The sequence below is a fragment of the Carcharhinus amblyrhynchos genome, unplaced genomic scaffold, assembly GCF_965287045.1.
Source record: "Carcharhinus amblyrhynchos unplaced genomic scaffold, sCarAmb.v2.hapA scaffold_69, whole genome shotgun sequence".
Classification (NCBI taxonomy): Eukaryota; Metazoa; Chordata; class Chondrichthyes; order Carcharhiniformes; family Carcharhinidae; genus Carcharhinus; species Carcharhinus amblyrhynchos.
Window position 1 is genome coordinate 256,630 of NW_027649809.1, and position 25,753 is coordinate 282,382.

The window sequence follows — 25,753 nt, forward strand, 5'->3', positions numbered from 1 at the left end:
CAATCCACCTAACCTGCACATCTTTGGACAATAACGGGAAATTTGGCATGGCCAATCCACCTAACCTGCACATCTTTGGACAATAAGGGGAAATTTGGCATGGCCAATCCACCTAACCTGCACATCTTTGGACAATAAGGGGAAATTTGGCATGGCCAATCAACCTAACCAGCATGTCTTTCGGACTGTGGGAGGAAACCGGATCACTCTAGGTCTGTGGTCTGTGTGAGAGTCTGCACGTTCTCCCCTTGTCTGCATGGGCTTTCTCCGGTTTCCTCCCACAGTCCAAAAGCTGGGCTGGTTAGGGAGGAAACCGGGGCAGGCGGAGGGAAACCCGAGCAGACACGGAGAGAATGTGCAAACTTCACACAGACCACAGTCGGAAAGACGTGCTTGGTTAGGTGCATTGGCCATGCTAAATTCAGTGTTACCCGAACAGGCACCGGAATGTGGTGACTAGGGAATTTTCACAGTGACTTCATTGCATTGTTAACCTAAGCTGACTTGTGACACTAATAAAGAAACCCTCAAATAAACTTTCAAACTTTTAAACTCCGCAGTGAGGGTGGGTGCCAGGGTTGTAGGAAGGTTCAGGTCGGGACTGTGTACGAATTTGTATTGATAAAAAATCTCACAACACCAGGTTAAAGTCCAACAGGTTAATTTGTAGCAAATGCCACTAGCTTTCGGAACTGACTGTGCCTTCGTCAGGTGGGTGGGAGTTCTGTTCACGAACAGGACGTATAAAGACGCAAACTTAACTTACCTGAATAATGTTTGGAATGTGAGTCTTTACAGCTAATCAAGTCTTAAAGGTACAGACAATGTGAGTGGAGAGGGCATTAAACACCGGTTAAAGATATGTGTATTGTTTTTATACACATCTTTTCAACCTGTGCTTAACCCTCTCTCCACTCACATTGTCTGTATCTTTAAGACTTGATTACCTGTAAAGACTCGCATTCCAACCATTATTTTGTAAATTGAGTTTGTGTCTTTATACGTCCTGTTTGTGAACAGAACTCCCACCCACCTGACGAAGGCACAGTCTGTTCCGAAAGCTAGTGGCGTTTTCGACAAATATTTGTGTGGGACTTTAACCTGGTATTGTGAGACTTTTTACTGTGTTTTACCCCAGTCCATTGGCGGCATCTCCACATTACGAGTTTGTATTCACAGCAGTTTCCAACTCCTGCAGATCTGTTCCCCCAGCCAACTGTAGGTCCACACCTTTCCTCCAGATAGCGTCATCGCTGGTCTAGACAGCAATAACTGTGGCAGGAAACCATTTTTCTCCTGTGGAGTAATTCCGAGACAAAACACCTCATCATATATATATATATATATATATATATGAGTACAGGAGTAGTAAGCTCTTTCTTTTAATTGTAGGTTGCTGGTTAGCAACAACATAAATGGTTCTGGGGATTGTGTTGGGGGGGGTGGAAAGGCATGGAGGTGTCTGATTGGTTATGATCTGGATTGTCACTGCTGCCTCACAGCTCCAGGCACCCGGGTTCAATTCCCGAGTCAGGTCACTGTCTGTGTGGAGTCTGCACATTCTCCCCGTGTCTGCATGGTTTTCCCCCCACTGTCCAAAGATGAGCAGCTTAGGTGGATTGGCCATGCTAAATTGTCCCTTAGTGTCCAAAGATGTGTAGGTAAGGCAGATTGGCCATGCTAAATTGCCCCTTGATGTCCAAAGATGTGTGGGTTAGATGGATTGGCCATGCTAAATTGTCCCTTAGTGTCCAAAGATGTGCAGGTTAGGAGGATTGGCCATGCTAAATTGCCCCTTGGTGTCCAAAGATGTGCAGGTTAGGTGGATTGGCCATGCTAAATTGTCCCTTAGTGTCCAAAGATGTCCAGGTTAGGAGGATTGGCCATGCTAAATTGCCCCTTGGTGTCCAAAGATGTGTAGGTAAGGCGGATTGGCCATGCTAAATTGCCCCTTGGTGTCCAAAGATGTGTAGGTAAGGCGGATTGGCCATGCTAAATTGCCCCTTGGTGTCCAAAGATGTGCAGATTAGGTGGATTGGCAGTAGAAAATTGTCCCTTAGTGTCGGGGTGATTAACTAGGGTAAATGTGTGGAGTTACGGGGATAGGGCCTGGGTGAGTTTGCTGTCAGTGCAGGTTCGATGAGCTGAACAATCTCATTCTGCACTGCAGGGATTCTCTGGTGGCAGTATGGCACAGCGGTTAGCACTACTGCCTCACAGCTTCAAGGACCCAAGTTTGATTCCCGGATTTGGGTCACTGCCTCTGTGAAGTCTGCACGTTCTCCTCATGTCTGCGTGAGTTTCCTCCGAATGCTCCGGTTTCCTCCCACACTCCAAAAATGTGTCGGTTAGGTGGATTGGCCATGCTAAATTGCCCCTTAGTGTCCAGAGATGTGCAGGTTAAGGGGATTGGCCATGCTAAATTGCCCCTTAGTGTCCAGAGATGTGCAGGTTAAGGGGATTGGCCATGCTAAATTGCCCCTTAGTGTCCAGAGATGTGCAGGTTAGGGGGATTGGCCATGCTAAATTGCCCCTCAGGGAGATTAGCAGGCTAAATATGTTTGATTCTTTTTGACTTAATTTGAATTATTATTGTATGAACTCTCACAACACCAGGTTGAAGTCCAACAAGTTTATCATGAGCTTTCGGAACACTGCTCCTTCATCAGCAAAGCTCTGAAAACTCGTGATACCAAATAAACCTGTTGGACTTTAACCTGGTGTTGTGAGATTTCTTACTGTGTTCGCCCCAGTCCAATGCCGGCATCTCCGCATCGTGATTTATTATTGTCACATGTATTTGGGATACAGCGAAAAATATTATTTCTTGCGCGCTGTATAGACAAAGCATACCGTTCATAGAGTACCTAGGGGAGAAGGATTTGATTTGATTTATTATTGTCACATGTATTGGGATACGGTGAAAAGTATTGTTTCTTGCACGTTATACAGCAAAGCATACCGTTCATAGAGTACCTAGGGGAGAAGGATTTGATTTGATTTATTATTGTCACGTATTGGAATAGAGTGAAAAGTATTGCTTCTCACATGCTATACAGACACAGCATACCGTTCGTAGAGAAGGATGTCCAAAAATGTGTGAGTTGGGTTGATTGCCCATGCTGAATTGCCCCTTAATGCCAGGGGGGCCAGCAGGGAAGAAGCTGTTCTTGAATTGGTTGGTACATAAATAAAAGCAAATTACTGGGGATGCTGGCATCTGAAACCAAAAGAGAAAATGCTGGAAAATCTCAGCAGGTCTGGCAGAATCTGTGAGGAGAGAAACATTGCTCCTTAGTGTCCAAAGATGTGTAGGTTAGGTGGATTGGCCATGCTAAATTGCCCCTTAGTGTCCAAAGATGTGCAGGTCAGGTGGATTGGCCATGCTAAATTGCCCCTTAGTGTCCAAAGGTGTGCAGGTCAGGTGGATCGGCCATGCTAAATTGCCCCTTAGTGTCCAAAGATGTGCAGGTTGGGTGGATTGGCCATGCTAAATTGCCCCTTAGTGTCCAAAGATGTGCAGGTTAGGTGGATTGGCCATGCTAAATTGCCTGTTAGTGACTAGAGATGTGTAGGTTAGGTGCATTGGCCATGCTAAATTGACCCTTAGTGTCCAAAGATGTGTAGGTTAGGTGGATTGGCCATGCTAAATTGTCCCACAGTGTCCAAAGGTGTGCAGGTCAGGTGTATTGGCCATGCTAAATTGACCCTTAGTGTCCAAAGATGTGTAGGTTAGGTGGATTGGCCGTGCTAGATTGACCCTTAGTGTCTAAAGATGTGTAGGTTAGGTGGATTAGCCATGTTATATTGCTCTCCTTAGATGCTTCTAACCTGCTGAGATTTTCCTGGTTTGTACACAGTTGTTGATGCAGGCTTACTGGGGAAAATGGCCTCTTTCTTTACTGCAGGGATTCTATAATTCTTCTACAAGCCATTCATCAGCTCAGCGGAACCAATTATACTCTTACCTCCGAGCCAAAGGATTCTTTCTTCATGGAAAAGCAGCGAATTCTCGTGCTGTCCTGGCCAACATTCCTCCCTCCATATGTAATGCTCAAACAAAACAGAGTTACTGTTTATTCATCTTGGTGATGTCCGTGGGAAGTTGTTACTAGCTTCCCAAGTTCTTGATGTTTGGGCAGGGCTAAATATTTCCGCCTGCTGTCAAATTTTCCGTCCCGTCAACGGCGATTCCTGCCGCGGGCGAGAGTGGAAAATCCAGCCCCCCTGTTTTGAAAAGCCCCTTTGAAATGTGGCACCGGGTCAGAGGTGTCCTTGCATCACTTTCCTTCAGGGATGAGGGGAAAGGATTTTGACCCAGCAACAGTGAAGGAACAGCTGGCATATTTCCAAGCCGGGCTGGTGCGCGACTCGGAGTTTGCAGCTATTCTGGAGTCACCTGGAGGCTAGAGTGTGTAAGGACGGCAGATTTCAGAGAATCCTACAGTGCAGAAGAGGCCCTTCGGCCCATCGAGTCTGCACCAAGGCATGAAAGGCCCTGACCTGCCCACCTAACCCCACTTGGTCCATAGCCTTGAATGTTATAGCGTGCCAAGCACTCAAACTACAGAAGGTGGTGAATGTAGCCCAATCCATCACGCAAACCAGCCTCCCGCCCATCGACACTTTCTACATTTCCCACTGCCCTGGCAAAGCAGCCAGCATAGTCAAGGACCCCACGCATCCTAGGCATTCTCTCTTCCACCTTCTTCCATTGGGAAAAAGATACAAAAGTCTGAGGTCACGTACCGACCGACTCAAGAGCAGCTTCTTCCCTGCTGCCGTCAGACTTTTGAATGGACCTACCTCGCATGAAGTTGATCTTTCTCTACACCCTAGCTATGGCTGTAACACTACACCCTGCACCCTCTCCTTTCCTTCTCTATGAGCGGTATGTTTTGTCTGTATAGCAGGCAAGAAACAATACTTTTCACTTTTTGTTAATACATGTGACAATAATAAATCAAATCAAATCAAATCATCCCAGGTACTTTTTAAATGATGTGAGGCAACCCACCTCCACACCCTCCTAGGCAGCGCATTCAAGACCCTCTGGGGAAAAAAGGTTTTTCCTCAAATCCCCCCAGCACCTCCCAGCCCTCACTTTTAACCTATGTCCGTAACTGACCCTTCAACTAAAGGGAACAACTGTTCCCTATGCACTCTGTCCACACCCCTCATAATCTTGCACACCTCAATCAGGTCGGCCCTCAGTCTTCTCTGCTCCAACGAAAACAGCCCAAGCCTACCCAACCCTCTCTCCATAACTTAAATGTTCCATCCCAGGGCAGCATCCCGATGAATCTCCTCTGCACCCCCTCCAATGCGATCATGTCCTTCCAGTCCAAAGGTGTGCGGGTTAGGTTGATTGGCCATGCTAAGAAATTGCCCCCTTAGTGTCCTGGGATGTGTAGGTTAGAAGGATTAGTGGGTATAATATGTAGGGATAGGGGGGTAGGGCCTGGGTGGGATTGTGTTCGGTGCAGACTCGATGGGCTGAAGAGCCTCCTGCACTGTAGGGTTCTATGATTCAATAAAGTGGCGACCAGAACTGCACACATTACTCAAGCTGTGGCCTCACCAAACCTACCCCTCCCCACCGCATAGTCATGTACGTCATTTATATAAATAGGGGTCCAGCACGGATCCCTGTGGTACGCCACTGGTCACTGGCCTCCAGGCAATAAAGCAGCTGTCCAACCCCACCACCCTCCAACTCCTACTGCTAAGCCAATTGTGTAGCCACCTTGTCAGATCACCCTGTGTTAGCGCGAGTGGGCGAAACGACCACTACGGATCCAGGGTGTAGTCAACAACGGCACAGCTTTATTTTCTTTTACGTCGACGGAGGTGCAGTCAGGACGTACAATCGAACTGTCCCGAAAGCGCTCTAAAGGTCCGCCGCAACGCGCTATAGTTATATCTGAACTTTGGTGTGGTGTGCGATTCAAATGCTAATACTTTATTTACAGTTTTCGACTTTAGCCATCCTGTCTAGATGTTTTTGAGTGTTGGGACGATTGTTTTAAGTGTGTGTTAATCGTTTTTGTCTGACTTGGTTATTAATGGTCCAGAATCTCTGGGGTTTGAACAATGGCTGTGTGATTATTCTCAGGAGATTTGAGGGGCCAGGGTTGCCTCCTTAGCTATGCCAATCTTTAGGTGTCTCCATAGGTTGTTTGACTGGTTTAGAAGTGCTGATTTGGTGTGGTGGGGATGTGTTTTTTAATTTAGTTCCTGTAGGTGCCATCCTGTCCAGCTCCCCTTGTGTGTTAGCCCTCATTTGCATTCTAAAAGCATGCTCTTGCCTGCTAATCTGTGTCTGTTCCTTTTGTGATTTTTTAGTGGAGAGGCTCTGAGTGTAATTTTAGTCTGCTTCCATTATTGTGTGTCCAATTTCATAAAATTTGTTGTCCGATAACACCCTGTACCCCGTGTGCGTTAGTCTTCTTGATGAGTCTCCCATGTGGGACTTTGTCAAAGGCTTTGCTGAAATCCAAGTGAACTATATCACTACACGTGGTCACACGCTCAAAAAATTCAATCAAATTCGTTAGGCACGACCTCCCTCTGACAAAACCATGCTGACCATCCCTGATCAAAACCTAGCCGCTCCAAATGGGGAGATAGATTCTCTCCTTCAGAATCTTCTCCAGTAGTGTCCCAACTACAGACGTGAGAGTCACTGGTCTGTAGTTCCCCGAATTGTCTCCACAACTTATCTTAAATAGTGGGATCACATTAGCTGTTCTCCAGTCCTCTGGCACCTCCCCACTGATGTGGAGATGCCGGCATTGGACTGGGGTAAACACAGTAAGAAGCCTGACAACACCAGGTTTAAGTCCAACCGATTTGTTTGATCGTAGACTCACAAGCTTTCGGGGTTTGCCCCTTCGTCAGGTGAATGGAGAGTTCTGGCCTCAGGCAGAGCACATAACAGCACAGACAGTTTACAGATTACTGATTAGAATGCGAGTCTTTACAACAAACCTGCTATTCAAGTCTTAAAGATGCCGACAATGTGAGTGGAAAGAGCATTAGGCACAGGTTAAAGAGATGTGTATTTGTCTCCAGACAGTACAGAGGTTTTGCAAACCCAAGCAAGTCATGGGGGTTACAGACAGTGCGACATGAACCCAAGATCCCGGTTGAGGCCGTCCTCATGTGTGCGGAACTTGGCTATCAGTCTCTGCTAAGCGACTCTGCGCTGTCGTGTGTCGTGAAGGCCGCCTTGGAGAACGCTGACCCGAAGGTCAGAGGCCGAATGCCCATGGCCGCTGAAGTGTTCGCCAACAGGAATGGAACAGTCTTGCCTGGTGATTGTCGAGCGGTGTTCATTCATCCGTTGTGGTGTCTGCATGGTCTCCCCAATGTACCATGCTTCAGGACATACTTTCCTGCGACGTATCAGGTAGACAACGTTGGCCAAGTTGCAAGAGTATGTGCCGTGTACATACGGGGAGGGTGTACATCTTTGAACACTAAGGGACAATTCAGCATGGCTGATCCACCTAACCTGCACGTCTTTGGACACTAAGGGGCAATTTATTCTGGCCAATCCACCTAACCTGTACACCTTTGGACACTAAGGGTCAATTTAGCACGGCCAATCCACCTAACCGGCACATCATTGGACGCTAAGGGTCAATTTAGCATGGCCAATCCACCTAACCTGCACATCATTGGACACTAAGGGTCAATTTAGCACGGCCAATCCACCTAACCGGCACATCATTGGACGCTAAGGGTCAATTTAGCACAGCCAATCCACCTAACCGGCACATCATTGGACGCTAAGGGTCAATTTAGCACGGCCAATCCACCTAACCGGCACATCATTAGACGCTAAGGGTCAATTTAGCATAGCCAATCTACCTTACATGCGCATCTTTAGACACTAAGGGTCAATTTAGCACAGCCAACCCATCTCCCCCGCACATCTTTGGACGCTAAGGAGCAATTTAGCACAGCCAATCCACCTAACCTCCAATGGGGGGTACCATGAGCACAGACACGGGTCAAGGGAGGTGTAGGAAAAATGCATTGTTAAGGTAGCGGCGCAGGCTCGTTGGGCCGAAGGGCCTGTTTCCATGTTGTGTTGTTCTTTGTTCTTTGTTCTTTGGACCGTGGGAGGAAACCAGAGCACCAGGAGGAAATCCAGGCTGGCACAGGGGAGAACACAGGCAGTGACCCAAGCCGGGAACTGACTCAGGTCCTTGGCACTGTGAGGCAGCAGTGCTAACCACTGTGCCACCGTGCCGGCACCCTCCCACCTTGCATATTGTGCTGAGAACATCTGGGCCGGTGTCTGCGATCGGAGTCAAAGTAAAACCTTCCCGCCCCAGGACAGCTGCGTCACTGTTAACATCCTGAATGAAACCCTTTTCTGTTCTGCATCCCCACCTGCCTCTCCCACTGTTGGTTTCCCTGGCTGCCTCCTGCCCCCGTGGATGTTTGCAGCTGTCACAGTTGCCCTTTTGTTCCTACCCCTCTGAATCAGCATCCTCCTCCTAACCTCAGCCCGGACGGCAGGGTTTCTCTTTCGATCCTGAGAGCGAGGCAGGAACCGTGAGTGAGCTTTCTGTGAGAGGCTGATTGTTAGCAGATGTCTTCAGATCGCGTGTTTTCCCCCTCGGGAGATGTTTTATTTTTAAGCCTGAGGCACAAATCGCAGCTTTCTGGAAGGCAGAGGAGAATAGAAAGTTCTGCACATTTTGTGTGCAGTCATCTTCTTAGAATCAAAGAGGTACGCAGCATGGAAAAAGGCCTTTTGGCCCAGCTTGTCCATGCCACCCTTTTCTTTTAACCACTTAGCTAGTCCCAGTTGACCCACATGCCTCTATACCCATCTTAACAATGCAACTGTCTAAACACTTGTTAAGAGACAAAGTTGTACCCGCCTCTACTACTGCCTCTGGCAGCTCGTTCCAGACACTCACCACCCTCTGTGTGAAAAAATTGCGCCCCCCCCCTCCTCACCTGTCACTTAAACCTATGCCCTCTAGTTTTAGACTCCCCTACCTTTGGGAAAAGATGTTGACTATCTAGTTGATCCAAACTCCTCATTATTGTACACAACTCTTTAAGATCAGCCCTAATTTTTCCCCTGGAGTGTAGGAGGCTTAAAGTCCCAGTCTATCCAGCCTCTCCTTCGAACTCAAACCATCAAGTCCTGGGGATGTCCTAGTCAATCTTTTCTGCAATCTATTAATCCAGAAAGGATATATAGAATATCCTTTCTATAATAGGGCAACCAGAACTGTCCACAGTATTCCAAGTGTGGCCTTACCAATGTCTTGTACAATTCAACAAGACGTCCCAACTCCTGTATGCAATGTTCTGACCGATGAAACCAAGCATGCCGAATGCCTTCTTCACCACTCTGTCCACCTGTGACTCCACTTTCAAGGAGTTATGAACCTGTACCCCCAATAGCTCTCTCTTCTTCCGTTAGCTGATCAGTGGGATGTGGTCCATAGTGGGGTACCTTTTGGTGTCAGTATCGGATTTGGGAATAACATCCTATTTTCCATGGGCTTTTCTCCCAGTGGGCTAGCTCTTTCCAAGAGCGAGCACAGGCATGCATAATGGGCTGAACGGTCTCATTCCCTGTCACAGGATTCGAAGAGAGGGAACTTTCCTGACTGGTCCCATCTCATCCCGTCCCACCTGCCATGGAAATTGCATTGGGCAGGGGGACGGGGTGGGGAGAGGGGGGTTGGGGGAGGCATCCGTGCAAAGGTCCATGGAATTTCCTGGTCTTGGGTTAAGTGAGGCTGGGAAATCCTGGGTATGATTGTTGGTGTCCAAATGTCAAGGCAGTTCCTGGTGTTGTGTTATATAGATGAGGTCCCTTGTATCTTGTTACACACAGACACGGGGAGAACATGCAAACTCCACACAGACACGGGGAGAACATGCAAACTCCACACAGGCACAGGGAGAACATGCAAACTCCACACAGGCACAGGGAGAACATGCAAACTCCACACAGGCACGGGGAGAACATGCAAACTCCACACAGGCACGGGGAGAACATGCAAACTCCACACAGACACGGGGAGAACATGCAAACTCCACACAGACACGGGGAGAACATGCAAACTCCACACAGACTTAACTGACTATAAGTTGACCAATTGGGACAGTGGTCAGGACCGCTGCCTCACAGCGCCAGGGATGGGGGTTTGATTCCCAGCTCGGGTCACTGTCTGTCTGTGTGGAGTTTGCACGTTCTACCCTCCCCACACTCCCCGCCTCCCTCCCCACCTCCCCACCTCCCCCCGTCCCCTCCTCCTTCCCTCTCCTCCTCTCCTCCTCTCCCCTTCCCCCTCCTCTTCCCCTCCTCTCTCCTCTCCCCCCTCTCCCCTTCCCCCTCCTCTTCCCCCCCCTCTCCTCTCCCCCCCTCCTCTTCCCCCTCCTCTTCCCCCCTTCCACCTCCCCCTCCCCCCCCGCCACCTCCTCCTCCCCCCCCGCCACCTCCACCTCCCCTCCCCCGCCACCTCGCCACCTCCTCCCCTCTCCCCCTTCCCCCCCTCCCCTCTCCCCCTTCCTCTCCCCCCCTCCTCCTCCTCCTCCTCTCCTCCCCCCCCCACCCCCCTCCCCCACCCCCCTCCTCTCCTCCCCCCTTGTGTGTGTGGATTTCCTCCGGGTGCTCCAGTTTCCTCCCACGCTCCAAAGATGTGTGGGTTAGGTGGATTGGCCATGCTAAATTGCCCCTTGGTGACCAAAGATGTGCAGGTTAGGTGGATGGGCCATGGCTAAATTGCTCCACAGTGAGCAGGGTGAATAGCAGGGCAAATACATGGGGCCATGGGGAAAGGGCCCACGTGGGATTGTTACCGGAGCAGACACAATAGGCCGAATAGTTCCTTCTGCGCTGTAGTTATTCTATGATGCAAAGATAGCACCATGCCAGGGGATCTGGCCGCCAGCTCCAAACTGCTACCACAGTCTTAAAGTCTAAGAAGTGGTGATGTTCAGGCCAGCCCAGTAAAACCAGCCAGGGTATTACACAGTGCGCTGATTCAATAGTATTGGTTGGCCTGGCACCCATATGTCTGGCACTGTCAGCTGGGTCAGTGCCAGTCCCAAATTGGTAAGAATGGGTTATTTCCATGGAATCCCTACAATGCAGAAAGAGACCATTCAGCCCATCACGTCTGTGCCGGCTCTCTGAAAGAACAAGTTACCAGCCCAAACCTGGTATCATTGACAAGTCATTTCGACATTTTTTACCCTGCAAGTATTAACCCTCTTGAAGAATATAGTTAAATCAGCTTCCATTGTCCTTCTATGTCAACATGTAACCACAGAATTGCTACAATGCAGAAGGAGGCCATTTGGCCCATCAAGTCTACACCAACACTCTTACAGAGCATTTTACCCAGGCCAAAGTCCAGTCCTGTCCCTGTCATGCCATGCACTTACCCCGCTAATTCCCCAAACATACAGATCCAGAGACACAAGTGGACAATTTAGCCTGGCCAGTCCCCCTAACCTGCACACCTTTGCATACTAAGGGGCAATCTAGCATGACTAATCCATATAACCTGCAATCTTCTGATGCTAAGGGACAATTTAGCATGGCCAATCCACCTAACCTGCATATCTCTGGACACCAAGGGACAACTTTTGGCTACTAATGGCAACTTAGCATGGTCAATCCACCTAACCTGCATATCTTTGGACACTAATTGGCAATTTAACATGGCCTATCCACCTAACCTGCACATGTTTGGATACTAAGGAGCAATTTAGCATGGCCAGTGCAGCTAACCTGCACATCTTTTGGGCTGAGGGAGGAAACCAGACAAACCCCATTTAGACAGGGGGGAGAACACGCAGGCTCCTCTATGCAGCCACCTAACCTACAGATCTTTGGATACTCAGGGGCAATTTAGCATGGCTAATCCACCTAACCTGCCCATCTGTGTAAACTCCACACAGACTGTCACCCAGAGCTCAAATGGAACCCGGTCCCTTGGTTGATTGGGCTGCACCTCAGGATTTGTCAGTTTGCTGGTCTCTAGGACTGAGACAAAGCTAACTAATTCCACACCCTGATTCCGAGACAATGGTCCGAGAGGACTGAAGAGAACGACCAAGTGTTCCATTGTAGCTGGATTTTACTGAGGGAAGGAAGCAAATGAGTTTCATAAAGGGTCGTGAATGTAGCCCAATCCATCTCACAAACCAGCCTCCCATCCATTGACTCTGTCTACAGTTCCCACTGCCTCGGGAAAAGCAGCCAGCATAATCAAGAACCCCATTCTCTCTTCCACCTTCTTCCGTTGGGAAAAGGATACAAAAATCTGAGGTCACGTACCGACCGACTCAAGAACAGCTTCTTCCCTGCTGCTGTCAGACCTTTGAATGGACCTACCTCGCATTAAGTTGATCTTTCTCTACACCCTAGCTGTGACTGCAACACTACATTCTGCACAGTATAGTGCACAAGAAACAATATTTTTCACAATATACATTAATGATTTGAAAGAAGGAACTGAAGGCAATGTTACTAAGTTTGCAGATGATACAAAGATATGTAGAGGGACAGGTAGTATTGAGGAAGCAGAGGGGGGCTGCAGAGGGACTTGGACAGGTTAGGAGAGTGGGTAAAGAAGTGGTAGATGGAATACCAAGTGGAAAAGTGTGAGGTTATGCACTTTGGAAGGAGGAATGGAGGCATAGACTATTTTCTAAATGGGGAAATGCTTCGGAAATCAGAAACAAAGGACTTAGGAGAATCTTAAACAATGGTTAATGTGCAGGTTCAGTCGGCAGTTAGGAAGGCAAATGCAATGTTAGCATTCATGTCGAGAGGGCTAGAATACAAGAGCAGGGATGTACTTCTGAGGCTGTATAAGGCTCTGGTCAGACCCCCAGTTGGAGCATCGTGAGCAGTTTTGGGCCCCGTATCTAAGGAAGGATGTGCCGGCCTTGGAAAGGGTCCAGAGGAGGTTCACAAGAATGATCCCCGGAATGAAGAGCTTGTCGTATGGGGAACGGGTTGAGGACTCTGGGTCTGTACTCGTTGGAGTTTAGAAGGATGAGGGGGGGGGGGGATCTTATTGAAAACTTACAGGATACTGTGAGGCCTGGATAGAGTGGACTGGGAGAGGATGGTTTCCACTAGTAGGAAAAACTAGAACCAGAAGGCACAACCTCAGGCTAAAGGGACGATCCTTTACAAACAGATGAGGGGGAATTTCTTCAGCCAGAGAGCGGTGAATTTGTGGAACTCTTTGCTGCAGAAGGCTATGGAGGCCGGGTCATTGAGTATCTTTAAGACAGAGGTAGATAGGTTCTTGATTAATAAAGGGGATCAGGGGTTATGGGGAAAAAGGCAGGAGAATGGGGATGAGAAAAGTATCAGCCATGATTGAATAGTGGAGCAGACTCAATGGGCCGAGTGGCCTATCACTTGCGACAATAATCAACCAAATCAAATCCTTCTCCCCTATGTACTCTATGAATGGTATGCTTTGTCTGTACAGTGCGCAAGAAACAATACTTTTCACTGTATCCCAATACATGTGACAGTAATAAATCAAATGTTCAGTAAGAGATATTTATTTCAAATCTTATTGCGAAACACAGAAAATACAAATGAATCTTTTTTAAAATCCCCCACTCTCACAAAATACAGTCGTACAAAAAAACACTCTAAAGCCTATTACTTTGACAATCATACAATAAGAGATGAAGCCACTGCTTATTTAGTGATCTACGGGTGTGGGAGGACTTATACTTGTCCATCCACCACTAGCTCTTGGCTTGACTGGATTGCTCCAAACATTCACCTAAACAGTAAAAGCCCCTGGGACAGATGACCAATGAACCGTATCCACCAGTGGGGTGGTAACGGAGTATTTGTGCGTATTTAAAGGCTGAGATAGATAGATTGTTTGGTCAATGATTGAGTCAAGGGGGTGGGGGGGGGGAGGCAGGAAAGTGGACATAAGGATTGTCAGTAGGGTCAGCCACGAGGGGCCGAATGGCCTACTCCTGTTCATGTTTCTTATGGTCTTAAGACTGGGCAGCACATCCCTGCCAGGTAAGATATTGAGGAATGAAGAGCAATAGGCAGGTGATTGGAGTTAACACTGATCTGGTTGAGGGGCTGAATCAAAGAATCCCTACAGTGCAGAAGGAGGCCTAATAGCCCACTGAGTCTGCATCGTCTCTCCCACAGAGCATCCCACCCTGGCCCTAGCCCCATAAAATTTCTCCTCCAATTCCCCCCCAAGCTACACATCTGGGCAATTTAGCATGGCCAATCCCCCTAACCTGCACATCTTTGGGCAGTAAGGGACAATTTAGCATGGCCAATCCCCCTAACCTGCACATCTTTGGGCAGTAAGGGACAATTTAGCATGGCCAATCCACCAAACCTGCACATCGTTGAGCAGTAATGGACAATTTAGCATGGCCAATCCACCAAACCTGCACATCGTTGGACAGTAAGGGACAGTTTATCATGGCCACTCCACCCAATCTGAATATCTTTGGACACCAAGGGGCAATTTAGCATGGCCAATCTACTAAACCCACACATTTTTGGACACTGTGGGGCAATTTAGCGTGGCAAATCTGCCCAACTTGCACATCGTTGGACAGTAAGGAACAAGCTAGCACGGTCAATCCATCCAGCCTGCAGGTCCTTCAGACGGTGGGAGGAAACCTGAGCGCCCGGAGGAAACACACGCAGACGAGGTGGGTGGAGGAAACCCACAAAGACATGGGGTGGTGGGGGGGGGAGCGTGCAGACTCCGCAAAGAGAGTGACCCAAGTTGGGAATCGAACCCGGGTCCCTGACACTGATCGATCAATCAATCAATGCTGACCACCACCCCCGCCGTACATTAAACTGATTGCAAATCCACTCAAGTCAAATTATTCCACACCATTTACATTCCACATAACAACAGGGGGCTTTATTCATTAAATACAAAGTCCAAAGAAATAAATTAAATATATCCCAAAAAAATATATTACAAACTACACTATGAGGTTTCATATTTGTCATTAGTAAAGCATTTCTTTCATTTTTTTTTTAAAAAATCACGCAACAGTGCAAATCTTGGAATAGAGCAAGTAAGTAAGGAGGGAGCTTGAATTTGTACTTGTTTTTGGGGAGTGGGTGAGGCAGTCCTTAGGGTTCACCTTGAACCACAGGCTTCCCACACCTGTGAGTGGGCACTCGAGCAAAGAGTGCGAGGAACTGACAGTGAGAAATTTGATACTGAAAACTTTGGGGTTGGGGGGGGGGGGTAAGTGGAAGGGGGAAAATAAACTGGGGCTCGGGAGAGAGTGGTGTCACCGTTTGTTGGTGGTCCCCATCCGAGGCACACTGGAAAGCAGCGCCGTACGGCTAAATGGATGCCCGTATCTCCAGGGGAGGGGGGGGGATTCTTGGTGTGTGACCTGCTCTGCTGCCAAGCCAGTGCGCACCCTGCATTATCCTCCTGTCCTCTCTCTGCGTCGCTTAGGGGCGTTGCGTGGTAGGGGCTGGCCCCGTCCAGTAGGCAGTCCCTGGAGGATAAAGTTGCCTTCCCCCCCAACGTTCTTCAGGGTAGCGCAAAGCCGAAACTCCCCACCCCCAAACCCCCAACCTCGAGCTTGGATTCCCAAGGTTCCGGGCGGGATGAGACGAGTTCGGGTTTGCTGAGCTCAGGCCAGGGAAATTTCAGCGGAAGAGGGTGGGGTCCCGCTTTATCCCCCCCCCGACCGAGTCAGTAGAACAGGAGGAGGAGGAGAGTTGCGGGGGGAGGTAGGGGGTGGGGATTTTAGGGCCTCGTTGGATCCGAGACCGTAAAATCCCGCCCAAGGCTGGACGGACCTTTCCGTGGCCCCCAACACCCTCGCCCCCGCTCCGATTTCCGTGGCGGTAAGATTTCTGGCCACACAGAATTTTAACAGCACAAGACAAGAAAAAGACTGGAGGCCCATCGTGGCTGTCAAACGCCCATCCTAAATCTTGTTTCTCCTGGTCCGTAGCCTTGTATGCTACAGACAGACAATCTGGTTACACATCACACCGTGGGGAGCTGGTCGCGCACGAGGTGCGGCCTGAGCTTTGCGAGATGTTCCCGTGCGTGATTTTGGCCAAAATGGATGGGCCCCCCCCCAAACAGCCTCCGAGGTCAGGGGCGTCCTCTCATCATGATGCGCGTTGCATATTGAGAGGCAGCAAGCTCTTGGGCGTGGAGGGGGGTGGTGGATGGACGCTTAAGTGGCCAGGTTGGGTGGTGGGGGTGGATGTGCAAAAACAGGTCAAATCGCACAGCAAGGTGCAAATGCTTCAGGGGGAGTGGGGAAGGGTTACGCCCTTCGGACCGAGGCGGTGTGGACGACGAACGGGCGTGCTTGTTCTGGATGCAAGGGAGAACGTCACAAATGAAAAATCGGATCACCCCATCCCGTGTCTACAGACGAAGTTCAAAAAGGTTGGTTCCATGAGAGCGAATTCCAGACGGTCGCCCACTCCCCAAGTCCCAAATCTTCCTTTCCTCGTTATACGTTATTTTCTCTGCCAGTTATTTCCAGTTACTGCGTCTTCCTCGCGGGGTTCTGGACAGATTAGAATACCTGAGCATTGTCTTTTTGGCGTAGCTGTCTTTCCTCTATGGTTCCATCACTTGGCCCGTGAAGAGAATGGTGCCTGCACAAACGAGAGGGACAGCCGTCAAAGAGAAGCCCAACTCCACTTGGCTTGCGTCTTGACAACACATTTTGGGCGGCACAGTGGGTTAGCACTGCTGCCTCGCCGCTCAAGGGACCTGGGTTCGATTCCTGGCATGTCTAACCTCTGTTCTAGAAACTACAGAGGATCATGAACATAGCCCAATCCATCAGGCAAACCAGCCTCCCATCCATTGACTCTGTCTACACTTCCCGCTGCCTCGGGGAAAAGCAGCCGGCATAATCAAGGACCCCACACACCCCGGACATTCTCTCTTCCACCTTCTTCCGTCGGGGAGAAAGATACAAAAGCCTGAGGTCCCGTACCAACCGACTCAAGAACAGCTTCTTCCCTGCTGCTGTCAGACTTTTGAATGGACCTACCTCGCATTGAGTTGATCTTTCTCTACACCCTAGCTATGACTGTAACACTACATTCTGCACTCTCTCCTTTCCATCCCTATGAATGGTATGCTTTGTATAGTGTGCAAGAAACAATACTTTTCACTGTATCCTAATGCATTTCACAATAATAAATCAAATCAATCTTTCATGCTGTATACTAGTACAGCCATTTCTGTCTTAACTACGCCCAGTGTACGCTCAGAGTGGCAGCGGTTAGAACTGCTGCCTCACAGTGCCAGGGAACCAGGTTCAATTCCTGGCTTGGGTTGCAATCTGTGTAAAGTTTGCACATTCTCCCATGTCTGTGTGGGTTTCCTCCGGGTGCTCCCATTTCCTCCCACAGTCCAAAGATGTGCAGGTTAGGTGGATTGGCCACGCTAAATTGCCCCTTAGCGTCCCAGGATCTGTAGGTTAGAGGGATTGGTGAGGTAAGTATGTGGGGTTGTGGGATATGGCCTGGGATTGTCGTCGGTGCAGGCCCGATGGGCCAAATGGCCTCCTTCTGCACTGTAGGGATTCTATGATGATAACGTTTACCCTCCCTCACTTTGCTTCCCTTGCTGACCTGCCTCAGACATCCATAAGCCACACACAGAGGGCTCCCTCCCCACCATACCCTTTGGGCCTTTCACCTCGACATGACCTATGTAGGATGATGGGGGCATCTGGGGCTTTCACTGCGTTGGGTTGCTTCATGCTCACCAGTATCCACAGAACGCCTACAGTACAGAATAAGGTCATTTGGTCCTTTGAGCCTGTACTGACTCTCCTCCGCAATGGCATCTTACCCTGGCCCACTGCCCCACCCTTTCCTTGTAACCCTGCGCATTGTCAATCCTCTTAACCCGCACATCTTTGGACACTAAGGGATAATTTAGCATGGCCAATCCACCTAACCCACACATCTTTGGACACTAAGGGGCAACTTAGCCTGACCAATCCATCTAACCTATACATTTTTTGGGACACTAAAGGGGCAACTTACCATGGCCAATCCCCCTAACCCGCACATTGTGTGGACAGTGGGAGGAAACTGGAGCAAACCCACGCAGGCATGGGGAGAATGTGCAAACTCCACACGGACAGTGACCCAGTGCCGGAATCAAACCCAGGACCCTGACTGCTGTTAATAAAAGCTTACTGTGAAACTCCAGAGGACAACCCAGAAAAAAAAAATCACAAAAGTGCATTAGCTCAGATTAAAACAAGCTCCCCCAAATAACCAGGAGCAATTATTCCCCTACATTCTCAGCTGCCCGGAGAAGACAAGTCAGCACCATAATCAGAGCTGAAGTTTAGAGCATACCCTTCGCAAGAAACAAATGCATTTCTTAAAGGCACAGTATCATCACACTTACCAGTGGGGTTGTGCCGGACCAAGAATAGGAAGGGCCTATCGATCACAACCTCGAGGGGAGCCATGCGCTCGTATAAGATGGCGGCTGTTAAGAACAAAAGAATGGCAAACAGGTCAGTCAGCAGATCATTGATTTGTACAACCACACTCATGAACCAGGCAGGATTGGGCCCTGGAAAACCCCTCCTGGGATCAAGGGACCTTCGCACGGTCCGTGTCCCACCTGCTGCTATTCCCATGCTATCCCAATGAGTATTGCCTCAGTCTCTCCTCATAAGCCAACCCTCTCAACTCCGGAATCAACCTAGTGAATCTCCTCTGCACCCCCCCCCCCCAGTGTCAGTATGTCCTTTCTCAAGTAAGGAGACCAACACTGTACCCAGTACTCCAGGTGTGATCTCACCAGCACCTTATACAGCTGCATCATAACCTCGCTGTTTTTAAACTCCATCCCTCTAGCAACGAGGAACAAAATTCCATTTGCCTTCTTAAGTACCTGCAAACCAACTTTGAGATTCATACACAAGGACACCCAGGTCCCTCTGCACAGCAGCATGCTGCAATTTTTTTTTTTACCATTTAAATAATAACCCATTCTGCTGTTATTCCTACCAAAATGGATGATGGAATATTTACCAACATTGTACTCCATCTGCCAGACCCTCGCCCACTCACTTAGTGTATCTATATCCCTTTGCAAACTGTCAGTGTCCTCTGCACACTTTGCAGTACCACTCATCTTACCACTACTTGTGATGTTCTTATAATGATATGAGAGCCAGTGACTGTTTACATTAGCCACACTCGAGTTAAGATCTGCCGGGGGCTTCAAGTGGGCAGCGGGTGTGACATAAAATCCCAGCAGTGCAGAAAGAGGCCATTTGGCCCATCGAGTCTGTACCGACTGCAATCCCACCCTATTCCCGTAACCCCACGCATTTACCCTGCTAATCCCCCTGACATGGTCAATTTAGCACAGCCAATGCACCCTAACCCGCACGTCTTTCGGACTGTGGGAGGAAACCCATGCAGACATGAGGAGAACGTGCAAACTTCGCCCAGGCAGTGACCCGAGCCAGGAACTGAACCCAGGTCCTGAGCGCTGCGAGGCAGCAGTGCTAACCACTGTACTGCTGCCACCATGCCACCCACATTTTTTGAACCATTGTACACCATCCAACTTCAGGAATAACCTGAAGCGTTGGCGAGCTAAACCAGGACGGGGAGACTTACCAGTGGCTGCAGATGCCTTGGTCCCACTCTCATTCACTTCGATCTTTACCTTCTGCAGAGCTTTGGACACAAACAAGGGCTTGGTTTCTGCAGAGGGAGGCAAAACGGAGAGGGAAGAATTAACTGGCGGTACTCGATTCTCGCACAAACAGAAATTGCATCCCCCTCCCGTCCCCACTCAACCTAACCGGGATTGCTCATTCCTCTTATAACTAGGTGGATTCTCCCCAAACACAGACCAGGAGAATCATAGAAACCTGACAGTGCAGAAGGAGGCCAATTTGGCCCATCGAGTCTGCACTGACAACAATCCCACCCAGGACAAACCCCCATAACCTCATGGATTTACCCTAGCTAGCCCCCCCTGACAGTAAAGGGACAATTTAGCATGGCCAGTCCGCCTAACCCGCACATCTTTGAATACTAAGAGGCAATTTAGCATGGCTAATCCACAAATCTTGTGACACTAAGGGGCAATTTAGCATGGCCAATCCACCTAACCTGTGCATCTTTGGACAGTAAGAGGCAATTTAGCATGGTCCTATCCCTCTAACCTGCACATCTTTGGACAGTAAGGGACAATTTAGCATGGCAATCCATCTAACTTGCACATCTTTGGAGTGTGGGAGGAAACCGGAGCACCCGGAGGAAACCCACGCAGACATGGGGAGAACGTGCAGATTCCATGCACAAACCAAGAGCCGTTTGGGGCTTGTACTCACTGGAGTTTAGAAGAATGAGGGGGGATCTGATCGAGGGATATAAAATACTAAAAAGGGATTGATCAGCCATGATCTGATTGAATGGCGGAGCAGGCTTAAAGGGCTGAATGGCCTACTCCTACTCCTGTTACACCCCCTCGAGCTAATGTCATTCCAAGGCCATTGTGTCAAGTCTGCCGGAAGCGAGTACTTACTGCTGATCTTGGTAAAGTCCGCCTTGCCCATGTTGAACATGTCTGTAATCCCCATGTTTGTCAGAGGTTTCTTCAGATCCGTCTCGCTATCCAGGGAAAACCTGCCGGGATAAGACCAATAAGTACGTCAGGGAATGTAGGCTAAACAGTCTGAACCCGCAGATTTCTATTCAATCAACAAGGAAGGGTGCTGGAGGACAATCTGTCAAAGATTCAATGTCAACAAAATGAAGTAGATTGTCATTGATTTCAGGAAGAGTAGGGGAGGAGGTGCCCCTGTCTACATCAATGGGGATGAAGTAGAAATGGTGGAGAGCTTCAAGTTTTTAGGCGTCCAGATCACCAACAACCTGATCTGGGTCCCCCCCCATACCGACACAATCTTAGAATCCCTATAGTGCAGAAAAGGCCATTCAGCCCATCAAGTCTGCACTGATCACAATCCCACCCAGGCCCTATTCCCAGAACCCCACACATTTACCCTGCTAACCCCCCCGACACTAGAGTCAATTTAGCATGGCCAATCCACCCAACATGCAAATCAAGGATGGGCATCAGGGGCACTGCCAATTTGAGCCCCGTACGATGGTCGCAAATCCAGCGGCTGTTTGTAAGTACGGTCCCCGCCCGCTCTGTGCCACGACGCGAAGCCACGTACCTGGGTAGGACAAGATGGCGCTTCACTGTTTCCATACCGTTCTTCCACTCATTGACCAGAGAGACGGTGATGGTGTTCGTGAGGGCGGAGAGGGGGACCTTCTTCTCGTAGGGAGCCACAATGTACATGCTGAGGGTCTCCCCGTGGTACGGCAGCTCTATCACATCATAGTCGATGCCATCGGCAGTCATAAATTCACCTGGGGGGGGGCAATAAAAACATCTGAATTCTCTGGTCCACCACCTTATGTTGCACCTTGTCCCGTGATAGGCCTGTTTCTATAACATCCCCTCTCACACTCTTCTAAACTCCAGTGAGTACAATCCAATCTTACTTTGTCTATCCTCATTACTGGCTCATCTTTGGACACTAAGGGGCAATTTAGCATGGCCAATCCATCTAACTTGAACATCTTTGGAGATTAAGGAGCAATTTAGCATGGCCAATCCACCTAACCTGCACAGCTTTTGACACCAAGGGACAATTTAGCATGGCCAAATCTACCTAACCTGCACGTCACTGGCCACTGAGGGGCAATTTAGCATGGCCAATCCACGTAACCTGCACATCTTTCGGACTGTGGGAGGAAACCAGAACACCCGGAGGAAACCCACACAGACACGCGGAGGGGGTGGGGAGGAAATGTGGAAACTCCACACGGACAGTGACCCAATCCAAGATCCGAATCCCAGGTCCCTGGCACAGTGAGGCAACGGTGCTAACCACTGCGCAACCGTGCCTCCCACACATGAAGACCTTCAACAGAAAATTTGCGGAGGGGGACAGTTTAATTCTTGGGAGGCCAAAGAAGAGGGAGTGAGGAACAACACACAGCAGGTCTGGCAGCTGTGAGGAGAGAGAGACAGAAAGAAAGAGAGAGACAGGATCCAACATGAGTGTTTGTGGAAAATGGGTTCGATATTCTTTTCTTCTCTCTCTCTCTCCCCTAAGTGGTTTTTATTGCACAATCTCCGGCTTCCGCAGTGTTTTGCGATATTTCTTTTCGTTGTTTCTTCAAAAGTGTGTGAGCAACGAGCCAGGCGCACATCATGCAACACTTTTAGATTTGCCCGAGGGAAGGGATTAATCTAGCCAGAACTGGTAGCGACACGGGATTACTGTTGGGTGCAGCACTTTCCACATTCCAAAGGAATGAGGACAGTGCATGCTGCCTTCAATTGCCCTGGGGCTAGTATTGGATAAAAAAGCTTCCCATTCTTCACTCTTTTTCCCAGGTCAGAGGTGACAAGGGGGTCACAAGTTCAAGGTGGGGGGTGGGCAAGGTTCAACACAGATGTCAGGGGGACGTATTTTACACAGAGGGTGGGTGGGGGCCTGGAATGCACTGCCAAGCAAGGAGGTTGAGGCGGACACGCTGGGATTGTTTAAGACTTATCTAGGTAGCCTCGAGAACACAGACCGAGAATAGAGGGAGACAAATGAATGGTCTAGTTGGGTGCATGAGCAGTGCAGGCTTGGGAGAGCCCAAGATCCTGTTCCTGTGCTATATCGTTCTTTGTTCTAAAACACTACGCCATGGTAAATTGCCCCTTAATGTCCAAAGATGTGCAGGTTGATTCATTGGCCATGCTAAATTGTTCCTCTGTATCCAAAGATGTGTAGGTTAAGGGAAATGGCCATGCTAAATTTTCCCTTAGTGTCCAAAGATGTGGTTAGGTGGATTGGCCATGCTTAATTGCCCCTTTGTATCCAAAGATTGGTGGGTTAGGGGGAAAATGGCCATGCTGAATTGTCCCTTACTGTCCAAAGATGTGGTTAGGTGGACTGTCCATGGTAAATTACCTCTTAGTATCCCAAATTGTGTTGGTTAGATGGATTAGAAGGGAAGACCTGGGGAAAATGGTCTTTTGGAGATTGGTACAAACTCAATGCAGAAAGAGGCCATTTGTCCCACTGTAGGGATTTTATGGTGTACTCTGTCCTAACAGCTATTCAGTGCTTCTGGCCATTGTGTCATCCACAAGGTGCTGTGTAGAACTGCCTCAGATTGCACTTTCCAAACACACGATCCCTACCATCGAGAAGGACAAGGGGGCAGCAGGTGCCTGGGAACACCTCCACCTGGAGGTTCCCCTCCGAGCCACTCACCATCCCGACTGGGAAATATATTGGCCGTTCCTTCGCTGTCGCTGGGTCAAAATTCTAGAATTCCCTCCCTAACAGCATTGTGGGTGGACCTACACCTCAGGGACTGCAGCCAGTTCAAATCAAATCAAATCAAATCCTTCTCCCCTATGTACTCTATGAATGGTATGCTTTGTCTGTATAGCGCGCAAGAAACAATACTTTTCACTGTATCCCAATACATGTGACAATAATAAATCAAATCAAAATCAGGGAACTGAGAGGGGTATGATCACAAATTAAGTAAGTACGAGGGGGGAAACACTCTCCACCCCCACTTCCAGGCCACCACCCTCCCCTGCCTTCTGCCACCCCATTGGACCGTTGTTACTTACTGGCATTGAGCTTGGCACTCAGTGACATCATGGGCACCAGGATCTTGGTCCCGTCGGCTTTGTGGAACTCGCGCTGGTGCGTGCCCTCGGCAGGGAAGGGAATCTTCCAGAGACCCTTGAAGTATACGGCGTTGAGGAGGACCATGCGGGTCAAAACTGGGTCCAGCAAGTCCGGACGCAAAAAGTTACGGATCATTCCTGGATAGTGGGGGGGGGGGGGGGGGGGGGAGGGAAAGAGAGGGAAGAGTTAACACCCGATGCTATTCGACTGACAGATCTTACAGAGAGACCGCAAAGGCTAGAACGAGAGTACACTACAAGATAGAGACATAGATCTATACAATACGCTAGCATTTCTCCCCCTTCTCTCTCTCTGCCAGCTCCTACTCCTTCCCATCCCAAGTACTTTTAGTCCCTTTGAATGAATATTATTTCCCCGCGATATCAGCACAATTTTACTTGTGTTGCCCTCTTCCCCATTACAGAAGACATACAGGTACAGCTCGGGGTTAGGTACAGAGTAAAGCTCCCTCTACACTGTCCCCCCCCATCAAACACTCCCAGGACAGGTACAGCACAGGGTTAGATACAGAGTAAAGCTCCCTCTACACTGTCCCCCCATCAAACACTCCCAGGACAGGTACAGCATGGGGTTAGGTCCCTCTACACAGGCCTGTCAAGCAAGTAAACCCAGGGCCCAGAAGTGAAGCCTCGAATTGGAACGACTTCAAACAAGAGAACAAAGAGCAAGGAGACAGTTTGTAGCAGTTGGGTAGAACAGGAATGCGAGGCAGGATGGAAAAAGTGTCCCAAATAGCACGCCAACCAAGGAGTTTGCTGATACACTGATGAAAACAAGGAGCTTTGTCACCTCACCTCTGGTTTGCACTTCCACCCATTTGTTGATGATGTAGGTGGACATCTCAACGTTCTGGAAGTACACCTGCTTAGGCCGGCTGTTGAACGTCCTGCGGTAGTTCTTCATGTAGGCTCTGGGGAGCTGCATGTTCCTCTGGACAAACATGCTATTGGCCGCATAGACAATGTCCAGGTTGCTCTTGGAGGTGAGATCTTTCTGGAGGTGCTTGACGGCCAATGGTACGCCCTCGTCTGTCGGCCGGAGAAGAAACGCAGTTGAGTGCGGAGCTCCCTCCTCTCTAAACCCTCTCCAACACTGACCCCACCCTCAACCCAAATCTCTGAGCATGCACAAATGCTATCCTCGCCAGCAATGCTCAGGTGGCACAGTGGTTAGCCCTGCTGCCTCACCACCAGGGACCTGGGTTAGATTCCGGGCTTGGATGGCTGTCTGTGCGGAGCCTGCACACTCTATCCCCACCCGTGTCTGAGTGGGTTTCTGCCCACACTCCAAAGATGTCTACATTGGGTGGATTGGCCATGCCAAATTGCCTGTTCGTGTCCCAAGATGTATATGTTAGGTGGATTGGCCGTGCTAAATTGTCCCTTAATATCCAAAAATGTTCAGGTTAGGTGGATTGGCCATGCTAAATTGTCCCCAGTGTCCAAAGATGTGCAGGTAAATTGGAGTGGCCATAGTAAATAGGGATAAGGCATGGAGTTACAGGGATTGAGGCTGGGTAAGATGCTCTTTTGGAAAGTTGGTGCAGACTCGATGGGCCGAGTGGCCCCCTTCTGCATTGTAGGGATTCTATGAGGGAATGAAAAGGGAAATGGGTCTGGCAATGGTTGACTCCTGCCACCAGAGGTCGCTGGTGAGCTGTGTAGAGATTGCCACAAAACGTATTGGTTGGGTCTGAAATATTGTTTTTGCTCGGTATGAAGGTTCCCCTTAACTCCGTGCCCCATCTCCCCACGCCCTCAGAAGTGAGACGTGCAGAGTCATCCACACCTGGCGGTGTGTACCCGCTGACTCAGGGCAGCGAGGCCGTGGACTGGTTCACTCCCACAGGCTCACCACTATCCTGTCGCTACTCTAGACCCTTCCCGTCCCTGGCAATCCAGATCAGCAACTCCCCTTCCCCACCACACCTCCCCGC

At 49.4% G+C, this 25,753-nt stretch overlaps 1 protein-coding gene across 1 annotated transcript in view; it reads right to left on the reverse strand.

Moving 5' to 3' along the window:
- Positions 1-16,245: 16,245 nt before the first annotated feature.
- The window catches only part of LOC145337741 (plasminogen activator inhibitor 1-like), a 14,372-nt gene continuing 4,864 nt past the window's right edge, over positions 16,246-25,753 (reverse strand). The window contains exons 2-8 of the mRNA XM_080182580.1: positions 24,612-24,845; positions 23,736-23,933; positions 21,256-21,454; positions 20,598-20,698; positions 19,682-19,768; positions 18,450-18,533; positions 16,246-16,666 (exon numbers count right to left, since the gene is read on the reverse strand). Of these exons, the coding sequence (XP_080038706.1) occupies positions 16,629-16,666; positions 18,450-18,533; positions 19,682-19,768; positions 20,598-20,698; positions 21,256-21,454; positions 23,736-23,933; positions 24,612-24,845 (941 nt within the window). The 3' untranslated portion in view covers positions 16,246-16,628. The remainder of the gene's footprint in view (positions 16,667-18,449; positions 18,534-19,681; positions 19,769-20,597; positions 20,699-21,255; positions 21,455-23,735; positions 23,934-24,611; positions 24,846-25,753) is intronic.